The sequence below is a fragment of the Osmia lignaria genome, chromosome 9, assembly GCF_051020975.1.
Source record: "Osmia lignaria lignaria isolate PbOS001 chromosome 9, iyOsmLign1, whole genome shotgun sequence".
Lineage (NCBI taxonomy): Eukaryota > Metazoa > Arthropoda > Insecta > Hymenoptera > Megachilidae > Osmia > Osmia lignaria.
Genome location: NC_135040.1, coordinates 15,144,712 through 15,170,009, shown reverse-complemented (window position 1 = coordinate 15,170,009; position 25,298 = coordinate 15,144,712). Strand labels below are relative to the sequence as shown.

At 36.0% G+C, this 25,298-nt stretch overlaps 4 protein-coding genes across 6 annotated transcripts; 2 read left to right on the top strand and 2 right to left on the bottom strand.

The window, feature by feature from the left end:
• The first annotated feature begins 1,712 nt into the window (after positions 1-1,712).
• Positions 1,713-3,171, top strand: LOC117611799 (pyrimidodiazepine synthase). Of its 2 annotated transcripts, XM_076689927.1 has the most exons (6): positions 1,713-1,921; positions 1,990-2,095; positions 2,263-2,327; positions 2,400-2,506; positions 2,590-2,811; positions 2,905-3,171. In XM_076689927.1, exons 1-6 carry the CDS (start codon positions 1,897-1,899, stop codon positions 3,046-3,048), a joined length of 669 nt encoding a protein of 222 aa, XP_076546042.1. In that variant the 5' UTR covers positions 1,713-1,896; the 3' UTR covers positions 3,049-3,171. The 2 variants fall into 2 exon arrangements, with proteins under 2 accessions (XP_076546042.1, XP_034195998.2); XM_034340107.2 differs by having other exon boundaries at positions 1,720-1,921; positions 2,263-2,506.
• Positions 3,172-3,311: 140 nt separating this feature from the next.
• On the bottom strand, positions 3,312-4,270 carry LOC117611817 (uncharacterized). Its single transcript, XM_034340157.2, has 2 exons — positions 3,838-4,270; positions 3,312-3,730 (listed from the first exon to the last, which is right to left on the bottom strand). The coding sequence occupies exons 1-2, from the start codon at positions 3,865-3,867 to the stop codon at positions 3,464-3,466; spliced, it is 297 nt and encodes a 98-aa protein (XP_034196048.1). The 5' UTR covers positions 3,868-4,270; the 3' UTR covers positions 3,312-3,463.
• A 16-nt stretch (positions 4,271-4,286) lies between these two features.
• Cpsf5 (cleavage and polyadenylation specificity factor subunit 5) lies at positions 4,287-8,567 on the bottom strand. Its single transcript, XM_034340128.2, has 6 exons — positions 8,310-8,567; positions 6,106-6,306; positions 5,953-6,016; positions 4,918-5,083; positions 4,732-4,846; positions 4,287-4,647 (listed from the first exon to the last, which is right to left on the bottom strand). Exons 1-6 carry the CDS (start codon positions 8,426-8,428, stop codon positions 4,626-4,628), a joined length of 687 nt encoding a protein of 228 aa, XP_034196019.1. The 5' UTR covers positions 8,429-8,567; the 3' UTR covers positions 4,287-4,625.
• A 181-nt stretch (positions 8,568-8,748) lies between these two features.
• LOC117611673 (uncharacterized) lies at positions 8,749-24,037 on the top strand. Of its 2 annotated transcripts, none has more exons than XM_034339726.2 (10): positions 8,749-8,924; positions 9,448-9,684; positions 14,636-14,801; positions 14,923-20,476; positions 20,915-21,322; positions 21,408-21,559; positions 21,635-21,976; positions 22,047-23,467; positions 23,556-23,785; positions 23,856-24,037. In XM_034339726.2, exons 3-4 carry the CDS (start codon positions 14,659-14,661, stop codon positions 17,435-17,437), a joined length of 2,658 nt encoding a protein of 885 aa, XP_034195617.1. In that variant the 5' UTR covers positions 8,749-8,924; positions 9,448-9,684; positions 14,636-14,658; the 3' UTR covers positions 17,438-20,476; positions 20,915-21,322; positions 21,408-21,559; positions 21,635-21,976; positions 22,047-23,467; positions 23,556-23,785; positions 23,856-24,037. The 2 variants fall into 2 exon arrangements, with proteins under 2 accessions (XP_034195617.1, XP_034195626.1); XM_034339735.2 differs by having other exon boundaries at positions 8,750-8,915.
• The last annotated feature ends 1,261 nt before the right edge of the window (positions 24,038-25,298 follow it).

The window sequence follows — 25,298 nt, the reverse complement described above, 5'->3', positions numbered from 1 at the left end:
GAAGTTGAAGAGGAAGACTCTACTTCTCTTTCATTCTTGAAGCGTAAACGAAACCTGAAAAAAAAAAAAGAGACAAAGGTAAAGGAGGAACGGACACAAAGGATGGCAACGGAACGAGAAGCGGATTGAGGGACTGCGCGGAAGGGAAATAGTGGACGGAGGAACGGGGTGTGAATGGAAAAAATAAAAAGGAGGAAGAAAAAAAAGTAAGCAACACACGGTAGGTCATCCTTGGTTGTCGGCGGTTGGCGAATTGGTCGGGTTGCCATGGTGAACGCCGGGTATTCCCTGGATTCGGGCCCGCCCCAACGGGAAACCCCCATTCGGGAAATTCGTGGCGTCGCCGAAGCGGTGCCGGTTTAGCTCGGCTCGGCTAATCGATTCTGCTACCAATCAGCGCCCGCGCTGTTCCTTCTCGTCCTCCACCTCCTCCTCCTCCTCCTCCTTCTCCTCCTTCTCCTCCTTCTCGACCCCGAGCTTCTACCCTCAAACCTTCTTCGTCCGCTACCACCGCCACCTCCACTTACACCTACACGCGTCCTTCACGCTACCACTTACCTAAGCGGTACGACCCTCTGATCTTCTCTGTGTACGGTTATTACAGTAGGTGAAGAGTCGGGTCTTGATAAAGGCACCGGCTGAGCGAAACCAATCGACGCTTTAACCCCTTTTCTCTTTGTACTTTTGGGAAGCAGCAAATGGTAGACTGTGTTTTAAAAAATCTTGATGAGTAATTAAATAGTGACTAGTATTGTCAATTTATTTTGTTGCAAATGGCATTTAAATTGAAGATATAAACAAATTTAAAATCGTGGAAGAAAGATTCAATGATATATTTCTAGATGCTTGCCCTCCCCCTCCCCCTCCCCCCCCCCAGTAAGAATTCTAGGTCCACCTCTCATATATTTGCAGTAACATTTAGAAATACTTCCCAAAATGAATTTTGTTTATATTGTAAGTTACTATTTGAATAATTGTAGAATTACCATTTCTTTGCAGCTTTCCTATAAGTAGTAGTTTATTTATGAGTCACGCGTGATTTCAGCCACTTGGAGTATTTCCTTCCAAATACACCGCCATATTTTGAATAGATTCTTCTTGCAAATGTTCTTGAAGGTACGGATCTAATAATACCGATCAGAATTAACAGACATATAACGATCTAACATAACTAATTACTTGTAACTTTGGAATAATAACGGTAATATGCGATACCTGACTCGATCCATGGTGCGATAATCGAAAGCAGCAATGGTTATCCGCGCAAATCAATGATATACGTAATTTTAAAGCTTGCAGGTCTCCCAAAGTACAGCTATTCGAAATTATTATCTATTTAAACAATAAATGTTTCATTTATTAAGCAATGATCAACAAAATAAAATAAAACAAGAATTATTGCATACCTTTCAGGAACCACGTTTTAAAAGTACACGAGGGCACTACTGTTCCTTAGTTCGAGAGCCAACACTGAAATACTAGAAGTTCCTATATGCATGAAAATATGACTAAAAATTTTTTCTCAAAAGTTGTCACTTGTGAATCGATATACATATGTACATTTCAAATTTTCACAACTGAACATTTTCCGATAATTGGAAAAGCGCGGATAAAATTATCAGTTATGAACAGTTATCTCGATCATTACTATTGAGATGATTTTATGAACGCCTTATAATAATAACGATGATATCTTTTTATGTAAATTATGGAAAGAGATCTTTCCAGATTAACTGCAGGTAACCTACGCCTGTATAGAAAGAACCTTGAACTACCGCTGATGTTTATTAGACCGTTTAGGTTACAAGAAAATGTGAAACATTCGTAGCGAAAGAGAAATTTGTAAAATTTTAGGAAAGAATTTTTGCCAAATTTATAATCAACGGGACAACCAGAATGAGTTCTACACATTTATCTTCCGGTAAGAACATATTCTCGATAGAATCGAGTGTAATTATAAATAACTCTATTTATTTCATCATATTACAGGATCGGTTGCCCCGCCCGTTGTACCTGGAAAAATACGTTTATATAGCATGCGATTTTGTCCGTACGCGCAAAGAATTCATTTAGTACTGGATGCAAAACATATACCGTAAGTTAATTAATTTAATAAGATATAGTTTCATTAATCGAATTTTGTTTTATATTTTGGATATTTACTTCTCCTAAATAGGTCAGTTATATTTGTGTTGATATGTGTATCCTTCATTCTCACGTGTTCTTTCAATAGTTATTTTTTTAATTATTTTGTAATTACAGATATGATGTTGTTTATGTAAATTTAACACATAAACCTGAGTGGTTAATAGAAAAAAGTCCTTTGGGTAAAGTACCTTGTATAGAGTTTCAGAGTGGAGAAACATTATATGAAAGCCTTATCATTGCTGATTGTTTAGATGAATCATATCCACAAAACAAACTATATCCTGATGACCCTGTGGCCAGGGCTAAGAATAAACTGTTGATCTCTAGATTTAATACTGTTATAAATATTATGTACAAGGTACATACAATTGTAATATACAAGTCCTGTAAAACAAATATTATCTGTGTAAATGTAAAATTGCAGCTATTTTTTTATTGTAGTTGTATCAAAATACATCTGCAGATCGTGATGTATTTAATGAAGCATTGACTGAATTAGGTCTTTTTGAGAGAGAACTTACATTAAGAAAAACACTATTCTTCCATGGTAACTCTCCTGGAATGGTGGATTTCATGATCTGGCCATGGTTTGAAAGATCTGATATAATTAAATTTCTACGCGGGGATCAGTTTACTATACCTCGCGATCGTTTTAAGAGACTGGTAAATTAAAAATTTATTTAATGAACATAATATAAAACCGTTTTATAAAAATTAGTGTATACATAATTATAAATTTTTTATTTACAATTTCAGATGGAGTGGAAATCTGCTATGAAAGAAAATCCTGCAGTTCAATGTAGTTACTTAGATACTGAAGTACATGCTAAATATATCCAAAGTCGTCAGGCGGGTACACCACAATATGATTTCGTTGTTCAGGCTACAAAACTAATGTAATATATTGTATTTAAAAATATATATTTTTATATTGCACTAATAGTTTAATGGATGATATTTTTCAAATTGTATAAAAATATTAATTGTAAAACTGGTATGAATAAAATCTTATTCTTTGTCTCATTTGTGGAATATTTATGAAAGTAATGTTTTATACTATAAGTTCTCTTGTGTAATGAGTTAAAGAATAAAATATTGCTGCTTATGTTGTTGTAAGTTTAATACTGATCTCATTTGTATCATTTTGTAATCTTATTTGTTCAATACAATATAAAACATAAGGTGAAAAACATTTTCCATTAATATAAAAGCAATTGATATTACAGTATAAATCTTATCTTTTACTTGTAACAGTCCATATGCATGTAATTAATATAGTATTCCCTTTAATATACAGGTATGTAAAACTTTTAAATTATATCTTTCCATAAATCATCAGGTACAATCCATAAAGCAGGAAACATATAAAAACTAAGCTTCCTGCTACCATGAATGATTTCGTATTTTCCTTTCTTAAATGTTTCAGTTTTTCTTCATTTTTTTTTAATACCCCTTTGATTTCTTCTAACTTTGTCTCTAGTTGTTCCCGACTTTCTATTGTAAGTAATTTGGTCCTAAGTTTTTTTTCAAGGACATCAACCTTATACATGGAGTCTTTCAAAGTGTCTTCCACTTTTTGTATCTACAGAGCATAAAATAAGCCATGAAAGGTATCACAGACACAGGTTAAGATAAGATAAGCATATTGAATTCGAATAAAACGTACAAAATTATTGACCTTGTATGTACCTTTGTCATAATTGTTTCGTTTCGCGCCATTTTCTAAATGAATATGTATTCTTTTCTGTTACACTATACATAAATTCCGAATCACATTTCAAGTAAACGCTCTGACACTTCTGAACGTCAGATGCACGTGTTCGTTGAATACCTCATCAAATACAAAATGGCGGAACTAACCATATAGCCTGTAAACTCATATGATAATTCTTCATTTATATCTTGAACTTACAGATATTTATTCGACCATTTTATTTATTTAAAATATAATACTTAATACTGAAAGCTTATCAGTATCAAATGTCCAACTGTTCATCTAGAAATCTTAGAATCAAACCATAAAATCAAAGAAACATTACAGTAACTTTGGTATCAATTGAAGGTTTAATTTTTCGAAGATCACACATTCTGAATTGTATTGTACTTTTACAAAATTATATATATATTAAATACTTTCCAGTAGAGAAGTTGGAACATAAAGCTAATACACTTTACAATAATATGAAAACGCTGAAATTTAACAATATATGTACATCTTACGACTAAACGCTGATATAATGATCGCTATCGTTAAATACGAAGCGAAGAAATGACATAAATATAAGGATTAGAGATTAAAAGTGCTAATTGTATAAGTACTACTTAAAAAATGATTTAATTTGTAGTGCACGTCATATTATACATAGAACACAAGTCTTTTTTTGCAGGTTCACTCATCATCTCATACATACATGTACTAATAATAATTTCTATTAACTTAAATAAAATTTATTCCATTTTCTCGCTTAGATTCTCTTTCACATATAGATAAAATTAAATCTGAAACATAAAATGAAGTATTAGAAGTACTGTATATTGTATTGGGTATATTTAATGATTAATAGCTTTCTATATTTAATGTACCTGCAAAGTGACTGTGGTAAAGATGATATAATTGGTCCGTACCCTTGAGAGTTATCATACAACTCGAATAATGGTGCAGCAACTAATTTGTAGTTCTTAGGTACTGCAAATAGGGCTAAAAATTCAAAACTTTGTTATGATCTTAATTTATGTCGTATTTGATTTCTCAGTAAACGAGCATATTACCTTTCTCTTGTAACTGAACAAGAAATAGCCTTTTATGCTCTTTTGGTTTTGTAATATGTGGTGGTACATAAGGATATTGAGGCGGTTCAAAATTTGGTCTCCACCAGTTTCCAATGGTATCTTCTATCACCCATTCCTGTTTAACTCCGTCTTGACGTCCAAATGTCTAAAAATTATTTTAATATTATACTACCTAATTTTTTAATGTTTTTATATTTCGTTCATAGATATTACGAGACAGTCTTCTTCGCTCAGTCCACTAAGAACATGGTTACAATACTTTTTTTTTTTACAGATTTAAAACGGCTGTATAATCTTATCAATTCTGTTAACAATCTAATCAACAATTTCCTTACATGTTCCTGTAACTTCTATATAATCAACAACACGGGCCAGAAGTATTTGATTCAAATACTTTCGGCTTCCTTTGCTTACAGATACCTAATTAAATGAAACAGCTGTTGTACATACGTTTGTCATTTTAATTAGAAATTGAATAAATGTATAAAGGTATAAAATCTGAAAATTGCCTATTAATCACATTAAGAAAAATTACGAGCCTGCGTGTTTTAATTATTTTCTAACAAGAATTTTAAGACTATATATTATTTAATACATCTTTTTCCTTTTGTTTTCGTCAACGGATGACAACAAAATGTTAACAGATATGTACGATACAGTCTTCTTGTTATAATCATACAATCTTCACCTGCTGCCCCTTTCTGTCTGAGTTAATACATATGAGAGAAATAAGAACAATGTTCTTAGCTAACCATGATACATATAATGTAACACATTATAAATGTATTATTATGAACAACAAAGTGTCCGGGCATGCAGCACACTAAAAGTATAAATTCTAACATAATAAATTAAAAACTCCCCTATTTTGAGCTACAGGCCCGGTTACATAAGTTCTACAAATGTTTGTAGGAATGATACAATAGATTCCTAGTCAGTATTACAATCTAACATATCAAAGTGCCACTCCTAGCTACCCTGTAAGGTAGCATAAGGCGTCGTGCTAACTGTTACCTCTGTTAGGAGCCGTTTTAGGCCCTCTACCTCGTCTTCTCCTGCATTTAATTCTCCTCCAGGCCTAGAAAATACAAAAAAATATACAAAATATTTAACACATGCACGTAACATAAATTTCGTGACATTTTTACACACAAAATTTATGCTTACAATTTGAAGAACGTGGTTCCCAATTGTAGAAGGAGGACATGTGGTAATCCATGTTCATGTACCAATAAGACCCCTTCTACGCTGCGCCGCATTCCAATTTTGTCGAATTCATCTCGCATGCGCTGAAACCTTGCTGGTACTGATGGATCTTTCTCGAAGAGTGGCTCTTTTGTTCCAAATGTATAGTTTGTCAAAGGATATCTATGATAAATGAGTTTTATTTTTGTGTTAGGTTCTTATTTCTTTTATATAATCCTTCAGTAACTAAATCCGGTTTCTTCAACATTATTCTCACAAATAATTTTACAATATATAATTGTAAAGATTATACAGGTACTCACAATGCACTAGATTGAGCATGTAATTTTGCACCCAGGTACCTTATATTAAATTCCACATTTGATACAAAACAGAAAATATAGTTTTTCATGCAAGCAATTAGAATAACATACAGATATATGATATAAAAACAAATATTTTGTTTAACATTTCTGTGTTTAAGAATGTATATATATATATATATATATATATTGAACCAAGGTATATTTATATATGTATATAATTGAGAATAAATGGCAATTAAAGGAATTTACATCTGTAAAATTTACAAAGCTTGTATGTAAATACAATGTTGAACAGTGTACATCAATGTAAACAATATTCTTATATAATTGCAAATCTTTCAGTAATAACCACATACATATGGTTTTTAACTATAGTAATTATACATACAAAAATTGACCTGATATGTACAAAGCATTATATTACTTATAACATTACATCTTTATAGGATGTTTATCAAATGTACTTATACCATTCATTTTGAAGTACACAATACATGTATTTATACTACTCTCATATATTTGTAATTTTTTATTATTATAAATAATGTGATCTATAGGTTATATATTGATATCTTCCAACAACTTTTTTTTTGTATACAAATATCTTTCTCATTCTTTCTGGTACTTTTCAAGTACCGTATTCCCAAAATGCAAAAGTGAGATCAAAACAATTATATAATTGACTTGTTAGATTATATATTATTATCCACTTATAAGTATCAAATAGTGCTTTGTGATATGTTTGTATATATGTAATAGATATAATACAGTTTTTAATGTCAGATGAGATATGAAATATTAACAATAACGCATTTTTAAAAGATATAAATCTTAGAATGCAATATGTGACACTTTATGACTACTTTAAATTAACTTCATCATTTCATGAAGTATTATTCAAAATGTTCATATCAATGCACATTTCATGATTTATTAGATTAACAGCTAGATACATTTATGAACTACCTGAGACAAATACATTCATGATAATGTAAATACAAAAATGTTTTCTATTGCAAATTGCACTTTACATAAAAAGTGAAAGGCCAATTTACTAATGAAAAAAAAAAAAGAAAAATACAAAGACCATTAATTTTTAAGTATTACAGGTTGTGTACAAGTCTTAGAGCATAACAATTTAACTGGCGGAATTATTTTGTACATTTTTCATTTTATACAGGACATAAAAATAATTCATAATGTACAAGTGAAAACAATTAACAGTGATGATACAACTGCTTTCAAATGTATACGCATTACAAATTAACAGTCACGCTATTACAGTGACTGTAAAAAAATAACAGAACATGTTTTGTACGCAAACATACATTCAGTATATAAAAAAGGCCAGCGTACATTACATATACGATGGCTACAGCCTTTATAAATTGACAAATAGAAATGAAATTTGTTTCTCATCAGCTTCTCTATAACCAAGGTTGTATACTTTGTGCAGGTAAAGCACAAAAGATATAACTTTATTCTATATCAGGAAATTTTAAGCAGTTAAAAAAAATGTACTATAAAGAAAAAATTGTTTATTGCAATGTATATAGATTTCAGGATACACTGAAATAGTTGGTTATACCACATGATAACAAACAGACGTAAATAATTACGGAATGATATAATAATCGAGGCAATAATTCAAATGCGCTGCTTAAAATTTCCGTAGATACTTAACGAAAAGATGAACAGCCGTCTCATGGTTGTACCATGTAAGATGTATCGAAAGGTGTTAGGAACATAATTTTAATTGCTAGCGTCTCTTAACCGGCCATAGTTGTTCTACAGGAGAGGCAGTCAAAACATTAACTCTAAAAAATAATGTAATTAAGTCACATACTAATTATCACTTACAAATTCACTGTCCTGTTGATAGTTACGGACTGGTTCTGCACCACCTTTCCTTCAAATGAACTATTACTTGCTCTTCGCGGCCAACCACTTCCCTTCACCTGAGTTGTTGCCATCGCCATTTTTCTCTCTATTACCTTCTATAAACTGAACGAACTAACGTATACCCGCGAAATCGAACCACTTCGTGGCTTCTCGAACGTCCAGAAACTATTTCGCGGGCTACACAGTGTTGTCCAAAGAGTGTGCTATACTAACGCCCTCTTTGTATTATGTATAAAAAAAACCATATCGAGGATGAAACTATTTATTTAATTTTGTACAAAATGTGATGCATATTATTCAAGACTTATTATTTATTTATAAGACTATTAAGGTTTAATATTAGGGATCTAATAACGAATTTTATTTTATGCTATTGGCAGCACTGAACGACGCTTCTACGGGGTTCACTCGAGCAAATGCACGGAAAGCGGCAGCCATTCCAGAATAGGATTAAGGAAGCATTTGGCGTTTATTGGGAAAGAAAATTTCTTTGTTCTCTCGTTTAAACTTATTTACGACGCCTGAAATCAGCATTCTCCTTATGAGATCCGCCGTTTTTTCATAGTAAGTTCGGTGAGTCAAATATTCTGGTGTACTTCTCAAATATTTCCATCAAAATTTTTAAGCTACGAACATGGCGAACGGGTAATACAACGTAAAAGAAGTCTCTCTTGTCTTATAAGTTCACTGCTTATTTCGGAACTCAATTTCATATGCATGAAATCTTTAAATTCATATATTTTTCTGTAGTATTCTGATATTATTAACGACGAGTTAAGTTTCTTTGCTTTGGGCGATTGTTTTATACTTAGAAGAGAACATGGGCGTCGGAATTCAATATGGTTGCTTTGTATCAAATAATAAGTTTATGAACTGTAACTTAAGTTGTTATTTTTCATGTTATTTACGTTATCTCAAATATCGCAGAATTATGTAATAATGACAAACCCAAACATTGATTTAATGAAATTGTTAAAAAATTAAAAGCTATGTAAGTGAGATAGCAACACACTTAAAATATATCTAGAGTTTATAGTTACAGTGTGTATAATATGTGGTTGTAGGTACAGTATGGAAAAAATGGTGTGTGTTGCAGGATCTTAGGCAAGTCAGTGTGTGTTAGGTGTCAAGATCAGGTATCCGCGTCATCAGTGGACTTTTATACAATGACACGGTGCAGTTGACTCCTTTTCCACTTCTCCATTTTATTGTCCTTCGCTGATGGACTGTTTGCTGCTTGGTCGTCTTTATTCTCATCGACTTCTTATCTTTCATCGTACATTTTAACTGAGGGTGAAGAAGGAAGAAATTTCTGAAGTATCTAAAGCCGAAGGTAATGCTTCATAAGTAATGTAATAAAATCTAGCTCATAATCGTGGAGGGAAGTGTTGTGATTTTACTACAGGCTCATTTAGTTCTTCATTATCTTGGAATGTTTCAAGATAATTCTTGATAATTAAGCATTATAATTTCACATTTATATCTCATCCAAAACAGTTTTGTTTTTATTCTATATTTATTTCATGTAATAAGACATGGTAAGTAATTAATGAAAATAACAACAGCAGGAATAATAAAGAAATGAAAAACAAGATATTTTAAACAGAAATGGAGAACATTCTACATGTTTGCATGATTATCTCATGTTCTTCATTTTTTAAGAATATTAATCATTATCAGTAAATCCTAGCATTATAAACTTACCTTTATGAAATAAAGAAAATTGATAGTTCTTCACAAAATATACATGTCATGAATTTCAATGATATAGAGTGAAATATAATAGAGTAACTTTTCTTATATAACTCATAGGTTTTATTAAGCTTTAAATATATATTTGCAGTCTTTAAAACATCAGAGTTAAGCTCTTTATTAAACCTTTATTTTGTTGCATATATTTGTATACCTTGATTCATTAGTTATCAATGAAAAGAGGTAAGTTTATTCATGGTAAAGAAAGCTTTGCACAAATAAAATATTTAAATATTTTGCAAAGTTTAAATTAAATTATTTTATATCACAGTAGCTTGTTCTTTAAACAAATTATTGAATATTTTAAACAGAGAAATTTTTTAAATATAGGACATAAGTTTTATATGATTACTTTACTGATTAAAAAAAAAAAAAAAAAAACAATATTTATATAAACTTCTGAGAATATCCAACATGCATACATATTCAATTAAAATAAGCAAAGTGAAAATTACGAGAAAAGGTCGAGTAGGCATCGTTCGTGATTTTCATGTAGTGGTCAGATAAATTAACAAAAAAAAAGGAGCCAAAAATGCTGAAGTGGAATATCTGCCGCATCTCTATCTCCTGACTCTTCTTTGCTGTGAAGTGCATTTTTCTTGCGTGGTCCTTGAAAGCTGGGAGTCATCGCCTTCTCATTCAAGTGCATTTCTGTTGCATGCTCTACGTGGACACAGTGGTCATCGAATTACTCTACAAACTTTTCTAAACACTGTTCCTTCTGTTGCACTGATACTTGAAAGTGCAGTATACCTTTTTGTTTGGTTTTCATTATACAAGAATAGTAATATACATATATAATCATATATGAATCTCTATTCAGCACTATGACTCCGCGTTCGTAAACGATTAAACCGTACCGCATTAATGATAAAACAATCGTAAAATAGAATTTTATAAAAAATTAAATTGCTAAATATGAAAACGTAAAACGCATAGTAAACAGCGTTGAATCCATCATCGAAGATGTTAACATAATCGTTTTACTGCTCGTCGCAAGAACGGAGTATATTTATACGTGGACAACAGCAATCTAAGAATTACCTTCCGCCTACACAGCATACGTGCTTCTGTTGTGTCGTGCGCATACAGTTCTATATTTACAATTTTTGATGACGCATAATTAGATCGTGCACACAACACAGAAGCTTGCCATTATTATAATAGTCATGAGTTGTATATTTTCGTTCGTAATCGTGCTGAGCGTTTCGACGCGACCTCGTTCGCGTAAATTTGAGGTTATGGATGCGACAGCATTCGAAACTTCTTTCGCTCGATTCATTTCGGCGACATTTTAATGCAACTTTATAGTCTAATATCGAGGAAGGTGAGTGCAAAGGAAGTTTCGAGCATTGATAAGGCTTATCTCGAAATAATAATCATGGGAGAGACAGAGAGACACGATGTCTTGGTCGTCGTGAATGGTTGTAAGTTGATGCAGCTACAGGTTCAGAATGGCCGCATAAAAGCCTGGTGAATGGAATCGAGTTGGAACCTGTATTACATCTGTAATGGTACTTCGACCTTTCTTTTGTGCTTGAGCTGAACGTGCAGCCAGCTTCGAATTACGGCGATTTTGGACCGACATCGACCTCCTATCCCTCATTCCTGCTTTCGTAAATGTTTTTTAAAAAAAATGGTATCTTCAAAACATTCTAATGGAACGTATTAAAACTATACGAATCTAATTTACAGTGACATACTAGTAATATAATTTCTTTTTTTTTTACATTACGCTTTAACAAATAAGGTAGTTCATAATGAACTTCAGAAGGTGAGGAGGGAAATTGGAAAACGTCGACCATTTTTTTTTTTTAATTATGTACGATTTATAAGTTCTTCAAGAAAGAATTTTTTCTCGTTACCTTATTTTCTGATGTATGCTTAGGAATTCGAAATCTGATCCTCCTGAAGCAGAACAGATTTTGAAACGAGATTCTCCCCCTAGATTGGAGAAACTACCCCTAAATCGATAAAAGAAAACCGGTAGGCTCGTCGCTGCTTCAGCACTTCGTATGTACCTCAAACCGGAAGTATACTTCTGCCGCAGTTTATTTCTCCGCTAAAAAGTCCAAAGTCTACAATAAGAGTTCATCCACGTTTATCCAAGCGTGATCTCAAATTTCGAAGCATCGCAAAATCATGATCGTCCTCGACGATTGAAAAGGAGACAGGAAACGATAGGAAAAAAAAGAAAAAAAAATGGGGCACGCATTTGAAATCTCCTTCTCCGGAGTTTCGTTTTTTACCTTCGACTACGTTATGGACACGTCGCTGTTTGGATGGAAGCTGAAAAAAACTGGCAATGAACATCGTCGTTGTCGATTTTGTGCCTTTTTGTTTTTTCAATTGAATGATCGGTGCTGACAACGATAGGCGGTCCCGAACCTCGGCAGACTAGCGATGATCGATGCTCTAAACTTTATTGATCTTTACCTGATCAGAAAGTTGCGACACTTAACTTCGTTAGAAACGTAATTGAACTCTACTATTATTTGATAACTTTAGAAGAAATCTTGACTAGTTAGAACTTACTTGCTCTGTGGAGTGATCTCTGGAGTCTGTCGAGTGATCCTCTCTATAGGCTCGCAGCAGGAGGTTCCAGCTTGCGAGCGTATAGAGAGGGCTTGCTGTATTTCAGGCACGAAATTAAGATTCGAACACACATGGTGAAGGATTACGTTTGAAAAGCGTCTGCGCTGTTAAACTTTCGATCTACCGGCGGTTCTATTTATAAATCAACCAATCTGACGAATTTCTGAAAAAGCGTGATTACGCTGAATTAGGGTAACCAGACCCCGGTACCTTAATTTGCATTATCGTTACTATTAACTTTAGGAAATTAAATCCAATTTAAAACACTTTGTACTCTATAATTTCTCAATATCTAAAGATTAATATTCTGAGTAATAATATTTCAGTTTTGATTCGCTGAAAACACAAGAAATTTAATTTTTATCTTATTGATTGCTTAAGATAATGCGGATGTTATTTCTGCTTCGAAAATTTGGCAAAAGTTTAAACAAGATGATTTATTCAAGCAATACGTTCGTTTGTTTGTTGCTCGACAACGCGTTTCACGGATTTATCGGCGTTAAACGAATCGTTGGAGGATCTACGTTCGTGGAATTTACTAAAGCAATAAACGTTCCTGGATACACGTTGCTTTGGAAAAAATCGTTCGAATCTTGTAAGATGAAATAGAGATACCTCTTACCAATCGGAGTATCTAGAGAACAAGTTTCAGACTTGTAATCGCTGCAAAATCATCGTCGGCGCTACAGGATCGCGAAACGTTTGATTCATTGGATGCAGATGCAGCATAAATGAGACACCATCGCATGAGAACAATCATGCTCTGATCGATTATACGGAGACTGTCCTGTGGGATCTCTTTGTGTTTTTGCATTTAAATTCGACTAAATCTTCAATATTTATGCGGATAATAGGAATTTTTAACATTTACAAAATTACATACGCATATCGTGCTATAATTAATTACTTCGTTCATCATAATATTTTAGCTTGAATAATCTATCTTTTATGAATTACACGTAACTGGAACGTTAAACACCACTTTGAACACGTGAACTCCAAAAATAAAAAAAGATACTGTATATACACCTGTACAGGATGATTAAACACGCGTTGTTTCGAAAGAAAATTTTTATTAAACATTTATGAACATACCTGCTGATTGGAGTACTGATAATACCGCAAAAGGTTATCATAACAATGTTACTTTTATCGTGTTCTTAAATCATCTTATTGAAAAAGAATACTTGGAAATATTCCACTAATTAAACGATAATTTATGCGGAAGATTAACATCGACAGATAGAATGGTCGACATGCTTTTAATTAGCTGATTAGTACTTAATTAGTGGGGTACCCTGGTATCCGAGCACAATGCGAATAGAGATCTAGGGCGATTTTAAAATACTCCAATGGGAGCATAAGAAATTCTTCAGCTTTATTATAGAACGGTTATTAACACAATGGAAATACGAGCTGAGATTTGAAAATAAAAGTCTTCCTTTGCGATTCCTACTTTTCCATCGTCGTAGAATGAAGCGATCGATGAAACCTTTGAGCTTCGTTTGCCGTCCGAAAGCTTAGAACATCGGTACTACTGTTGTACTTGTACTTTAATTTAATACCGTTTTACATTCGATTTTGGTCTCTCTTATTCTTGGAAATATTTACTTTCTTCATTTGTGTGAAATTTTCTTGAAATACGCAAGGGATACTGTTGGAAACTTGGAGCATTTTGAAATTTGAGTGAATTTTCCTGTATATAAATGAAACATTTGTTATTTAAACTAAAAACGATAAGAACGATATTGTATATACTGAGATGTACGTTAAAGAATTGTACAAAAAAGAACAAAGGAAATAAAACATCAGAAAACTTGAATGTTTTAGTTTCATTCTACAATTCTCCGTTTCCTTCATGTGTATTTAAAATAATTCGCTGCCAAAAGACTCTTTCTCTATCCTCGTTTAATTCGAATCCTTCGGCTCGGTTGCAGATCTCTTCGAATAACAATCGAAAATGAGCGTGATAATCAGGCTACAGAATTTGGCATGGTCCGCCAACGCTTTGGACATTCGCCAATTTTTCAGAGGCTTGAGCATACCGGAAGGAGGGGTGCACATTGTCGGTGGTGAGCTGGGAGATGCATTTATAGCGTTCAGGTAATACAATGAAATCTACTAATTGAAGAAAATTCTTCTCCCATCGTTCGTTCTTAAATACTCTTCGAGTATCGATGTTGACGATGTTTGGACGGAGGCTTGAATTCGATGCAATTTCCAGCACCGACGAGGACGCCCGGCAGGCGATGATGCACGATGGCGGCAAGATCAAGGAGATGAAGATCAAGCTGCTGCTAAGTTCCCGTACAGAGATGCAGAAAGTGATAGAGGCTGCCAGACAACAGACTCTGAGCCTTCAGTCGTTCATGCAGTCGACACCTGTCGCGGTTCCTCCGGTTGTTCAGAAGCCAGGATCTCCCACCGACAGGCGAGAAAAGGAGAAGGACAACGACAGCGAGTCAAGCAAAGATCGCAAGGATAGGCGGGACAGATCGCGATCCAGGGACAGATCACGATCCCGTGATCGCGACAGGGATAGAGATAGGCGAGACAGAGACAGAGGTCGGGATCGTAGACGTCGAGACAGAAGCAGATCGCGAGACAGAGAGCGCGATAGGAGAGACAGGCGTCGTCGTCGCGATCGATCCAGGTCTCGTGATCGTACACGATCCAGGGACAGAGACGCTAAGCGTAACTCGACCGGTGAACGTCGTAAAGACGCCACCGACGATGATAATAACGACGTCGTTTGCGTGGGTCAGTTCCACAAGGACAAACCTGTGCCTGGCGCGAAGAAACCGCTGGAGAATGGCATATGGGAGGTCCCACCTCAGACTCAGATGCAAGCCGCCATGCTGGCCCCTGGAATTCTGGGCGCTGGCGTGGCTGCTTTGTCGCAGGATGGCGAGCAACGATCCATGATGATCAGTAGTCCCGTGATGGGACATCCGTCGCTGCTTCAACAGAGCCAGTTCCCCATAAACGGGATAAACAGCGTTGGATTGATGCAATCGCACGTGCAGACACTTGGGCATACCGTAGGCATGAATTCCTTGTCTCAGAACATAGGAAACTCGAGTCTGCCGAATTTAACCAGCGGAGTGGCCTCGCTGAACCGATCCAAGGAGCCTTGGAATCAGAATGAACAGAGTAGAATGGATCAGGTCAGGTTTCCTGGTAGATCCGGTCAGTTCGGGACCGATATATACGGTTCAAATGGTTCCATAAACTACAGACCTGGAATTCGACCCAACAATCCCTTCCTGAGTAAAGTGCAAGAGTTGGAGGGCCGTCGCAATCCGCACGCGTTTCAAGCGAACAGTTCTCAGTTCAATTTCGACAACGACAGGCAGTCGAGCCGCAGCACGACTAGCAATTCGAGATTCTCCAGCGACAGCAAGAGCAGCAGCGGTAGCGGACACTGCGTGGAAGTCCGTAACATGCCTCTGAGCGCCACGTACAACGATGTACGCCACGCTTTTCAAGGCATCTATATCAGGAAAGATGGACTGAAGCTGATCAACGATAATCACGGGAACCGTGTCGGTATCGCTTACGTTAAGTTCAGTAAGGCTGAAGGTAAAGAACTCGCGCTAAACACGCCAAGATACGTCAGAGGATCCGAAGTGGAGGTACTCCACCTAGAGGAGAGCCTCTTTGACAAAGCCGTAGACTCTTATTCGCCTGAGAAAGAGAGAGACCGAGGGGAGGATGGAGTCGAAGACGTAAGAACCTCCACCTGTATTCTGCTAACCGACCTGCCGTCCTTTACCAAAGAAATGGACATCGCAAAGCTCTTCCACGATTGGAAGATCAACGATCTCTTCATCACCAGTAGCAAAGAGTCCGGCAGCACTCAATACATGGCCTACGTGCAGTTCGCCAGAATAGAAGACGCGAAAGCGTCCGTCAGCACCTCGTTAAAAATCGGCAGTAAACCTGTAACGGCGACAGCGATCACCGAAGAGAAGTTTGCTCAAGCGAAACGCGAACACGAGCAGAGCAGCCTGAACCAGACAGCCAGCTCTGACTGCGTGATTATGCGGGGTCTTCCCTTCCAGACGATCGACCGTGACATCCTGGACTTTTTCTCAGACATCGGGATCGTTCCCCACCGGATACACATGTTGCTCAATCAGAGTGGTAAACCTGCGGGCGAGTGTTTCTGCGAGTTCGACACGACGGACGAGGCTCTCAGAGCTACGGCAAAGAACGGTTTACCTTTTGGTAAGAACGTACCAACTATAGAACTGGTCCCACGAGCAAAAATGCTCGAGACCCTCGGCATGGTGGATCCTCAAGTTATGGAGACGCAACAACAGCACTTCCCTCCGCTTCAAGAACAGCGACCAAGATTCTCAGGACCCATGAATCATCTGCCTCGTTTTGGTAACTCTGCATTCGGACCCAGGTGTCCCCCGGGTCTGATGGGTATACCGAGACATTTGCTGGGTCGACACCCAGGTTCCATGGACTATGTGGAAGGTTTTGGCAAACCTGGCTGTGTCCTGTCCCTAGAGAATGTTCCGTTCAAAGCTGACATCAATGAGATTATAGAATTCTTTGGAGATTTTGATGTGAAAAGGGAGAATGTTATTCGTCGTTATAACGAGAGGGGTATGCCCACTGGTGACGCCAGGGTAGCGTTCGCATCGCCCAGTGAGGCACAGAGAGCCCTGAGGGAATTGAAGCATTGTAAAATGAGGGACCGCACGATATACATGAAACTTGCGTGAACACTTGCACCAACTACCAGGTCAGGTGAATGACTGCCTGAGGATCGTCGAGACAGTTCTGAGTCACTCTCAATGTGACCAAGGAAACAGGCCCGCGTGATCGATGGATCATGTAGGTCAATGACACTCATCGATGATGTGTTTTGTAAGGGAACAATCATATGTAGAAGCTGCGTTACAATCAAAAAGGAAAACAAAGGAATGAACGCATGCGAAAAAGAGAATGGTTCTTTCGTCCACAGTGTATTATATTCGTTTCTTGAAATGTTTGTCATTCATTTGCAACCTTTATTTTTCTTTTTGTACATAGAGGACAGTGTAGCTTTTTAACAAGATTGTTCTTGTTTCTTAGACGACTTGGCGGTCGTTCTTAGGACGTTAGCACAATTATTAAGGAATGTTTCGTTTGAAAAAAAGAAATGCTCGTTTTTCAAGAGATTTAGTGACAAACAATGCAGATCTCCTTTCTGAAATAGTGGAATTCGTTTTGTTCTTTTTTATTATTCTGATCAAATACGTAATCGTATCTCGACTGTTTAATTTCATTATCATATTAATGGGATGATCTTCTGTGTCATCGAGAACAGCATTGTTGTATTTCCATATCCATTAATTAGTGATTAAGGTCTGTAAATATAATTGTAAAAGCATCTTCAACTACGTTAAAGCTAACTAGGAATCACTTTCGTTCTTCACATAATTACTTGAATATTCTAAAGAAATCGCAATAAAGAGTACAATAAAAGACTTGTTCGTCACGATTTGAGCAATTTTATCATTCGATGCTCATTTGATCTTATTCCTGACGAAAGTGTATTGTCGAAAAGGCGGAACTGAGAGAAAGACATACGAGGATGTTCATTCTTGTCGCAAATAAAACATTTCGTAACAATAATACAATGTAAGCGATACACGTATGTATACAACAGTACAAAGATCGAGTATCAATAGAAAATTTTGCTCTACATACGATTTAAAATCGCTTCTGAACAAATGGTTCATCAAGACTAAGTCGTATTTTCTACCAACAATTATGTATGTACATTACATATACTACGTTATATCGAATTGTATATAAACTATATATATATATATATATATATATATATATATATAAAAATGATAAATACAATACAATCTGCATAGATGTAAAATATTTATACGGCGAATTTAGCGATGAAGTTTAGGTGTACTTAATTGTTCATTTTGCCGTATTCTTTCTGTTCAGTATAAGCACTTGAAGACTTCAATAAATTTATATTTACAACGATGAATATTGAGTTATCGATATTCGTTTTCTTCATTTTTCGTCCATGCAATAAAACAATCAGGGATCTACTAAAAAAAATCCCACATCGAAACGCTCTTTTTGTATTCTTCAAACAGACCGCCAAATCAGTGCCGCTAGCGCTGCCTAGGCGTAAGCGCAGCAACTATCAAGGGGGAGTGTTTTCTCCTTTTTTTATAAAATAAATTACTTTTACGCTTCATTATTAGTAATAAAGTGTTTTACAATGACAAAGAGCTTTAAATAACAGCGTCAGAATTCAGTTGAAGTATTAGAATTAATAATTAATTAGTTTCTTCGCTAAGCGTGGGATGGTGCTAAAGGTACCATTTGCAAAGCGCGCAGTGGTATAAAATAAACAATGCTCGCACAGTTATTTCTGCATTGCAAATTAAATATTTTGCGATAATATGGTATTCTCTTTTACTGTTGTAGGAAGTAAGTATTTTGATTTATAACATAGATTCTAAGAAAGGTTATCTAATTGAACCAGATACAAGTATGTACATTCCGTTTTACAGACAGTAGAAGTTTGAATAACTGTATTAATGTTTTACTAATTTGAAAATTAAACTCGTAGATGTACAATTCAGCCTATACTTCATCCATGGTACAAGCATGCAGGTACCGATTCGTAAGATGGATTTGGATCGCGGCTAATTTATCAGTCAGTCAATTTCCAATCAATTTTCACGGTAAATATGTCTGGGCATCCATATTGTATTCAAGAAAAACGATTTTAATGGAAATCAATGTCTGACAAATGTCACATCTTGGATAGGCTAGCTATGGTAATTATTGTACGGTAATCAATTCTAGATCGCAAGGAGTGACTGTGATCCTGCGAAGTTATTGTTGCTAAATGTACTGTGGCAAATCAGTGCTGCCTAAATATTGAGTCACAACCTATTCCTGTAACCGTTTTCTGCTTCTAAGCTCGTAACGCGAAGTACATACGCGTTTAGCTTGATATAAACGATTTGTGAAACTCCAGAACGTGACTAGTTCGCTAACGAGTCAGACAATGGCTTTCCACGATGAAAAGAATAAGTCTAACGGTAACGAGAGGTTGTCAATTACAAGCTCCTTTGCTTGATCGATCTACTTGTTGGGGTCTGATAGATCCCACCTTACTGGTTACTTTAATGAATAGAATTTATCTGATCAAGGTCTTTTTGTTTACAACTGTAAATTGTATTAGAGTAATATCGACGACTAGATATTATTTGTTTCAGAAACATTTATCGATTTAGTTAATCTAAATCGGAAGTACTTCAGAATTTTTATCATTTGCAGGGTCGCGTCGTTCTGTTAAAAGGAGTACATTCAATATAAATAGCTTTACGTAACGTTAATTCAATGCCAATTACGATTTTACGGTGCAGTGTTTGTCAACGCTGCGTTATGTCAACAGGAGACTCGAAATCCATGTACATGGTATACGCAATAACAAGGAAATACGTTCGACGTGTATTTAGAACGATCTTGGTGTTGCGTTTAAATTTGTTTGCCGCCATTTTTACCTCCGAAATGAATAATGCAGTACCTACGCACGGAACACAGTAGAAGCATGCATGCAATGCCAGAGTTCACAGAATCGTACGGATTTATGAGTTTATGCAAAAAGGAATGCACCAGCCTCTGACACGGACCTATGTCATTTATCGAGGCGTTTATTGAACAGTTAATGATAGTTTATGGGCTGCGTTTCTCGGTAAAGAAGAAATTTCTGTCAGGCCCCCCCGTTGCCGGTACGAATTTATATTCATTGTTAAATGATATGTTTATGTAATCTGTTCTTGGATAGTTGCACAGCTTGACATTGAATGTCATTTGTTCGTTCAGTCAGGCATAACAAAATTCTGTTATTTATATTATAGTATATACAGTTTCTAACTTCTTCTAAAATATACTGGAGGAATTTTTGTTATATTTATAAATTTTAGCTTAGAAAAGTTGTCATTTTACTTTTACATTTTCTTCTGTATACAAAAAATCCAAAAAACATCAGATTACTACTGTGTCTTTTTGTTTAAGTTTTTTGTAAATTATATCTGTGGGTCAAAATTTCAACGAATGGCCGAAAAAATTGTTTTTTCTTTTTTTGCCATTTCCGGTCTGACCGGGAATAGCCGAAAAAGGGTTGACTCTAGAGCGAATCTCGCTCTAGTTCACTTTAGCTTGTTCAGTAGGTACTCAAGAGTGTATAATCAGCACAATACATAAGCACCCAAGGCCCAGTGTTCGACAGCCTCAGATTAATATTAGGATCAAAGAAGTCCTTGGCCCAGTGAGAGGGTTCAGATGTTCAGACTGTACAAAGAGGCCAATAAATTAAGCATCTGCTCATCCAAGAATCTGCCAAAGAAGATGGTAATCATACTTGAATTCCAGTTATCCTTTTTCAATGTCAATCAATTATTCATTGACAATCAAACGGCAAACATGACAGAACGTACTATTTCGTCACGGTTTCCATCATAATTATGCGATCAACACAGGAAGCTAGCTATTAACCTTGATCGATCGGCTCTTTATACAGGAAGCGTAAATTTAACGTTTCCGAGACCCGTTTATCCAACGAAATTGTATTGCAGGTATCGACGTTTACACATTTCGACGGTGAATTACAGCTGTATCGGGATCGTTCTGTTGCCGAATTGATTGTCATTGTAATTGCAGAGCTTCTCATTGTCAGAAATCGACCAGGTGCCTCTATGGACTATGAACGACGACGTCAACCTTTAATTTACTATTGCATGGTGCCGCTTCTTTGTCACGTGACACGTGTCTCGTGACTTTGAACGAGATTTCACTCATCCCCCAAGAAAGAAGTTGGATTCTTTTTTATATTTATTTCAAATTGCCCGAGGTTTTTACCGTGCTCTTCCACGAAACACTTGTTGCAGCAAAGGAAATAGCGTAATTTTGTAGTTAAAGACTCGAATGTTGTCCTCGCGATAACTACAGTCTTTCTTTGCGATGAGTTGTACTCGAGGATGTGCTGAAATAGAGGCGCCAAACAAAGAACGGAAGTCTCGCAGCCGTGACGGATGAATCCGTCGTCCTACAGCCTAAAAACGGACGTTTAATACGAGACGGAAACTTGAGCCCTTTTAAAATGTTTATTGCTTTTACATTAAGGGACCTCTGTTGTTTTATTCCAATGGACAGCGTATAAAAAGAAGAGATCTTGTTTATGTAATTTAGAGTAATTCTAATTGAAACGATCTTTTTTTTATTAGTTAACCGTAAGTCTATTTTTAACATTAACGAGCTACAATTTTGTTATCGATCATTTCATTTTCGTTACTATTTCAGGATCAACACAGAACAATCTAACTAAACACAGATGCGATCATTTCTAAGAATATCCAATTCTCCTTCGGAAACACCCGCACCGTCTGAGATTATTAACAAGGGAAACACGGTTTCGTGCTGGTTGATGTAACCAACGATAAGGCGCAAAAATACGCATCGATCGGAGCGAAGAAACAAAACGGTTTTCGCACGAATCAACATAATTTATCAGTTGCTACGATTGCTATTTGCAATCAGGCCATTGTCGTGAGTTGCGCAACAGTGCGTTCGCACCGTATAAACGAGAAATCGATTCTCATTTTACCTTTCACATCGACCAATCAAGCTGAAACAGCATTTTTTTTAATTGTTGAAAGGATATTTCTCATTAATTCACATTCTTTGTCTATGTACACGATTCTCAATTCTCTGAACAATGAATGAGTCAATAGTTTATGAATCTTTTTTATTTCATCATGCTTGAAGAAAATTGTTAACTTGATAACTTGGCAAAGATCAAGGATGAGAGTGCACTGGGATAAGATTTGCTAACGTGAATCATACGTGTTGAAAGGAAGAAATAGTTCTCCTGTTGGATGACCAACCTTCTCTTAACTCTCTAGAGCTTATCTCACTGATGTATCATTACGTTCACTTTCTATTTTCACTTTGAATTTGAACACAAAACCTCAACGTTTATACGAGCTTCGTTCCGGCGAAGCTGCGAGCGCAAAAACGATCAAAGGATGTAATTTTTATGGAACACCGTTGCACCGGGACCTTTTACAGAAGGAGAGCCCCTTGCGAGCAACGCGGACCATCTCCATATGCGTTCCATATATGTCATGGTGATAAAAAGAAGCTTCGAATGTGGGATGAAGGTCGACAACGAAGTGCATAAGATTTAAGTATTCGCCTTTTCTGGTTTAAAACTTTTGTCAAAAATATTTCTAATATTTTATAAACCAAAAGACTTGCTATGGTATTTTCAACATTATGTAAAAATGCAAAGTATTTAGACAAAATTATATTTCAGAAGGGAAATGAAAGAGGAGTTTTTCATGAAGCGGAAGCCAAGGGTTTGCCAAGGCACGATACAAAATGGATACCGCATTAAATAGTCGTCCTTCCTGGCGCACGAATGAATTAACCGCAGATTGAATGGCGCGGGCAAAATTAAATTTCAACTTTATTTAATTATTCGAAAAGCACAAATTAGCTCTGGCTCGATACTTCAACCGAGGTCAACGAATGTTTCGCCGATGCATACAAGAATGTACGATTCACTGCTACGAATCGTGATTTAATCCGTGAAACCGTGTTATTAATAGAATTCTAAGAGATCCAGACATTCGTGGGCACCAAGTATCTCATTAATGCTGAAACAGTGCCTTGATGTTTGTTTTGATACTTAATCAAGATACACCCATATATTTTTATATGTATATACATTTAAAAAAAATATTAATTAGGTATTATTATTTTTTTAAAAAACAGATGGAACGACTACGTAGTTTCATTCATTTTCAGGTGGAAAATTCGCAGTAAATTCTTTCACTGTAACCATCTACCTCAGCAACTCTGAAATGTTAAAACAACGTTGAAACTGCAAGCAAAGCACGATAATCCATCGAGCCAAAATCAACCCGAACCAACAACGTTCCTTCCAAACGATTCTCGTTCAGCTAGAAATGGATCATCGACAAGGAAACATTGCGTAACCAGCGAAAAATACTTCTCACGTACTTCGTATGATCATCGTAGGAAACGTGACTTCTTCTATCACCGACAAGGCGACGCATATAAACGAACAAATTTATCCTGTTTCAGGTTGATCGTCGCGAAACTGTCCCTACCTCCGAGATGCTACCCAAAGTTTCTTGGAAAACGAACTCTCGTTCGTTTGGAATCTTAGGGCAAATATCGAACCTACTTGCAATATGCTCGAATCCCATCTCTAGTGATCGATTCTCTGGAGATGCAAAAAAAAAAAAAAAAGAAGAAACGAATTTGACTTGCTGATGGAGCCGTATCACGGGCGGCGGTATCATGTAGGTCAGCGTTGGTCAGCGGTGCACCGTCAGCTACGAGGAGGAATCTCATGATGGATACGTTCAGATCACGTAAAGAGAGACGAGGATAAAGTGGATAACAGAACTGTGGAGCAAAGAGAGGACTAATGAAATCGACTGAAAGGAGCTGTGATCGAGGGAGAAAGAGAAAGGACTGGATCTCTTCTGTCGGACGAAAGGAGACAGTGGAAATGGGTTCGCATAATCGATTATGCACCGATGCACATGCGGTTCTCTCTTTCGCAATGTTACCTTTGCAAGCAACTTCCTAAAATATGTAGTCTCTTTGTTACTTTCTGGACGAACATCTTGGTTTCTATTTCATCTCTTCTTTGCTGAGATTCCGGTATCCTTCGATCGTAATGCATTTGTCGAGAAGATGCGGGAAAGCGTGAAATGTGGGTCTACAGAGAGAAGAACCCGTTGAATTGATGAGATTGTGCGGGCACTTGCAATGCTGGAGAAGAATTTTTATCCGTTTTTATATTCATCATCAAGTTATCTAGTAATTTACTTGACACGACAGGAGATTAGTAAAAGATGGAGAAAGTTGAAATATTCTTCGGTATCTCTACTATTTCATTTTATTTTGTTCCAACATTTTCAGAAGGATTCTTAGAATTTATTTTTAATAAAGGTTGCTCATGTCGCATGTAACTGATCTTCACTTTCTGCCGTTTCAGGTTTACCGTACTGCTTTATTTGGGAGTCACTGATTTACAAGGACATCCCGTGGAGAAGAAGCTATTCCAGTTATTGGTGTAATCGGATTGGTCTCCCTGGAGTGTCAGTGATAGAAGAGTAAGGAATCGATGATATAGCACCGACGTCGTCTACGAATAGCTTGCCGACGAAAAAGATTGATATTAATACGACAACGATATTCGGTGAAGTAAGTTTATCCTAGTCCCGATGATGATTTTATCGGCTTCCATTAAAAGTGTCCAGATCGAACACAGCTGTCCCTGTCGATGCTTATATTAATCATCATTATATCTCTTTAATGTTATGATGGTAAACGACAGCTTATAAGAGTTCCTTGTTACTTTCATGAAAATTAATTACCAAAAAGTTATCCTTTGTTCTCTCTGTGTTTCAATATTGATTTCTTAAATTTTTTGATATCTCGAGGCCTTGTATCCAAAATACATATATTGAAGTAGAGGTAAATTAATTTTATCGATTTTCTAACTATATTTTT

Coding starts and splice junctions, on each gene's coding strand:
- LOC117611799 (XM_034340107.2), top strand. CDS start 1,897: ATGAGTTCTACACATTTATCTTCCG. Junction 1,922..1,989: donor TTCTACACATTTATCTTCCG/GTAAGAACATAT, acceptor ATCATATTACAG/GATCGGTTGCCCCGCCCGTT. Junction 2,096..2,262: donor CTGGATGCAAAACATATACC/GTAAGTTAATTA, acceptor TTGTAATTACAG/ATATGATGTTGTTTATGTAA.
- LOC117611817 (XM_034340157.2), bottom strand. CDS start 3,867: ATGGCGCGAAACGAAACAATTATGACAAAG. Junction 3,731..3,837: donor ACGAAACAATTATGACAAAG/GTACATACAAGG, acceptor TATGCTCTGTAG/ATACAAAAAGTGGAAGACAC.
- Cpsf5 (XM_034340128.2), bottom strand. CDS start 8,428: ATGGCGATGGCAACAACTCAGGTGAAGGGAAGTGGTTGGCCGCGAAGA. Junction 5,084..5,952: donor TAAAACGGCTCCTAACAGAG/GTAACAGTTAGC, acceptor AATAATTTTTAG/ACATTTGGACGTCAAGACGG. Junction 4,847..4,917: donor TGTTCAGTTACAAGAGAAAG/GTAATATGCTCG, acceptor TTGAATTTTTAG/CCCTATTTGCAGTACCTAAG.
- LOC117611673 (XM_034339726.2), top strand. CDS start 14,659: ATGAGCGTGATAATCAGGCTACAGAATTTGGCATGGTCCGCCAACGCT. Junction 14,802..14,922: donor GATGCATTTATAGCGTTCAG/GTAATACAATGA, acceptor TGCAATTTCCAG/CACCGACGAGGACGCCCGGC.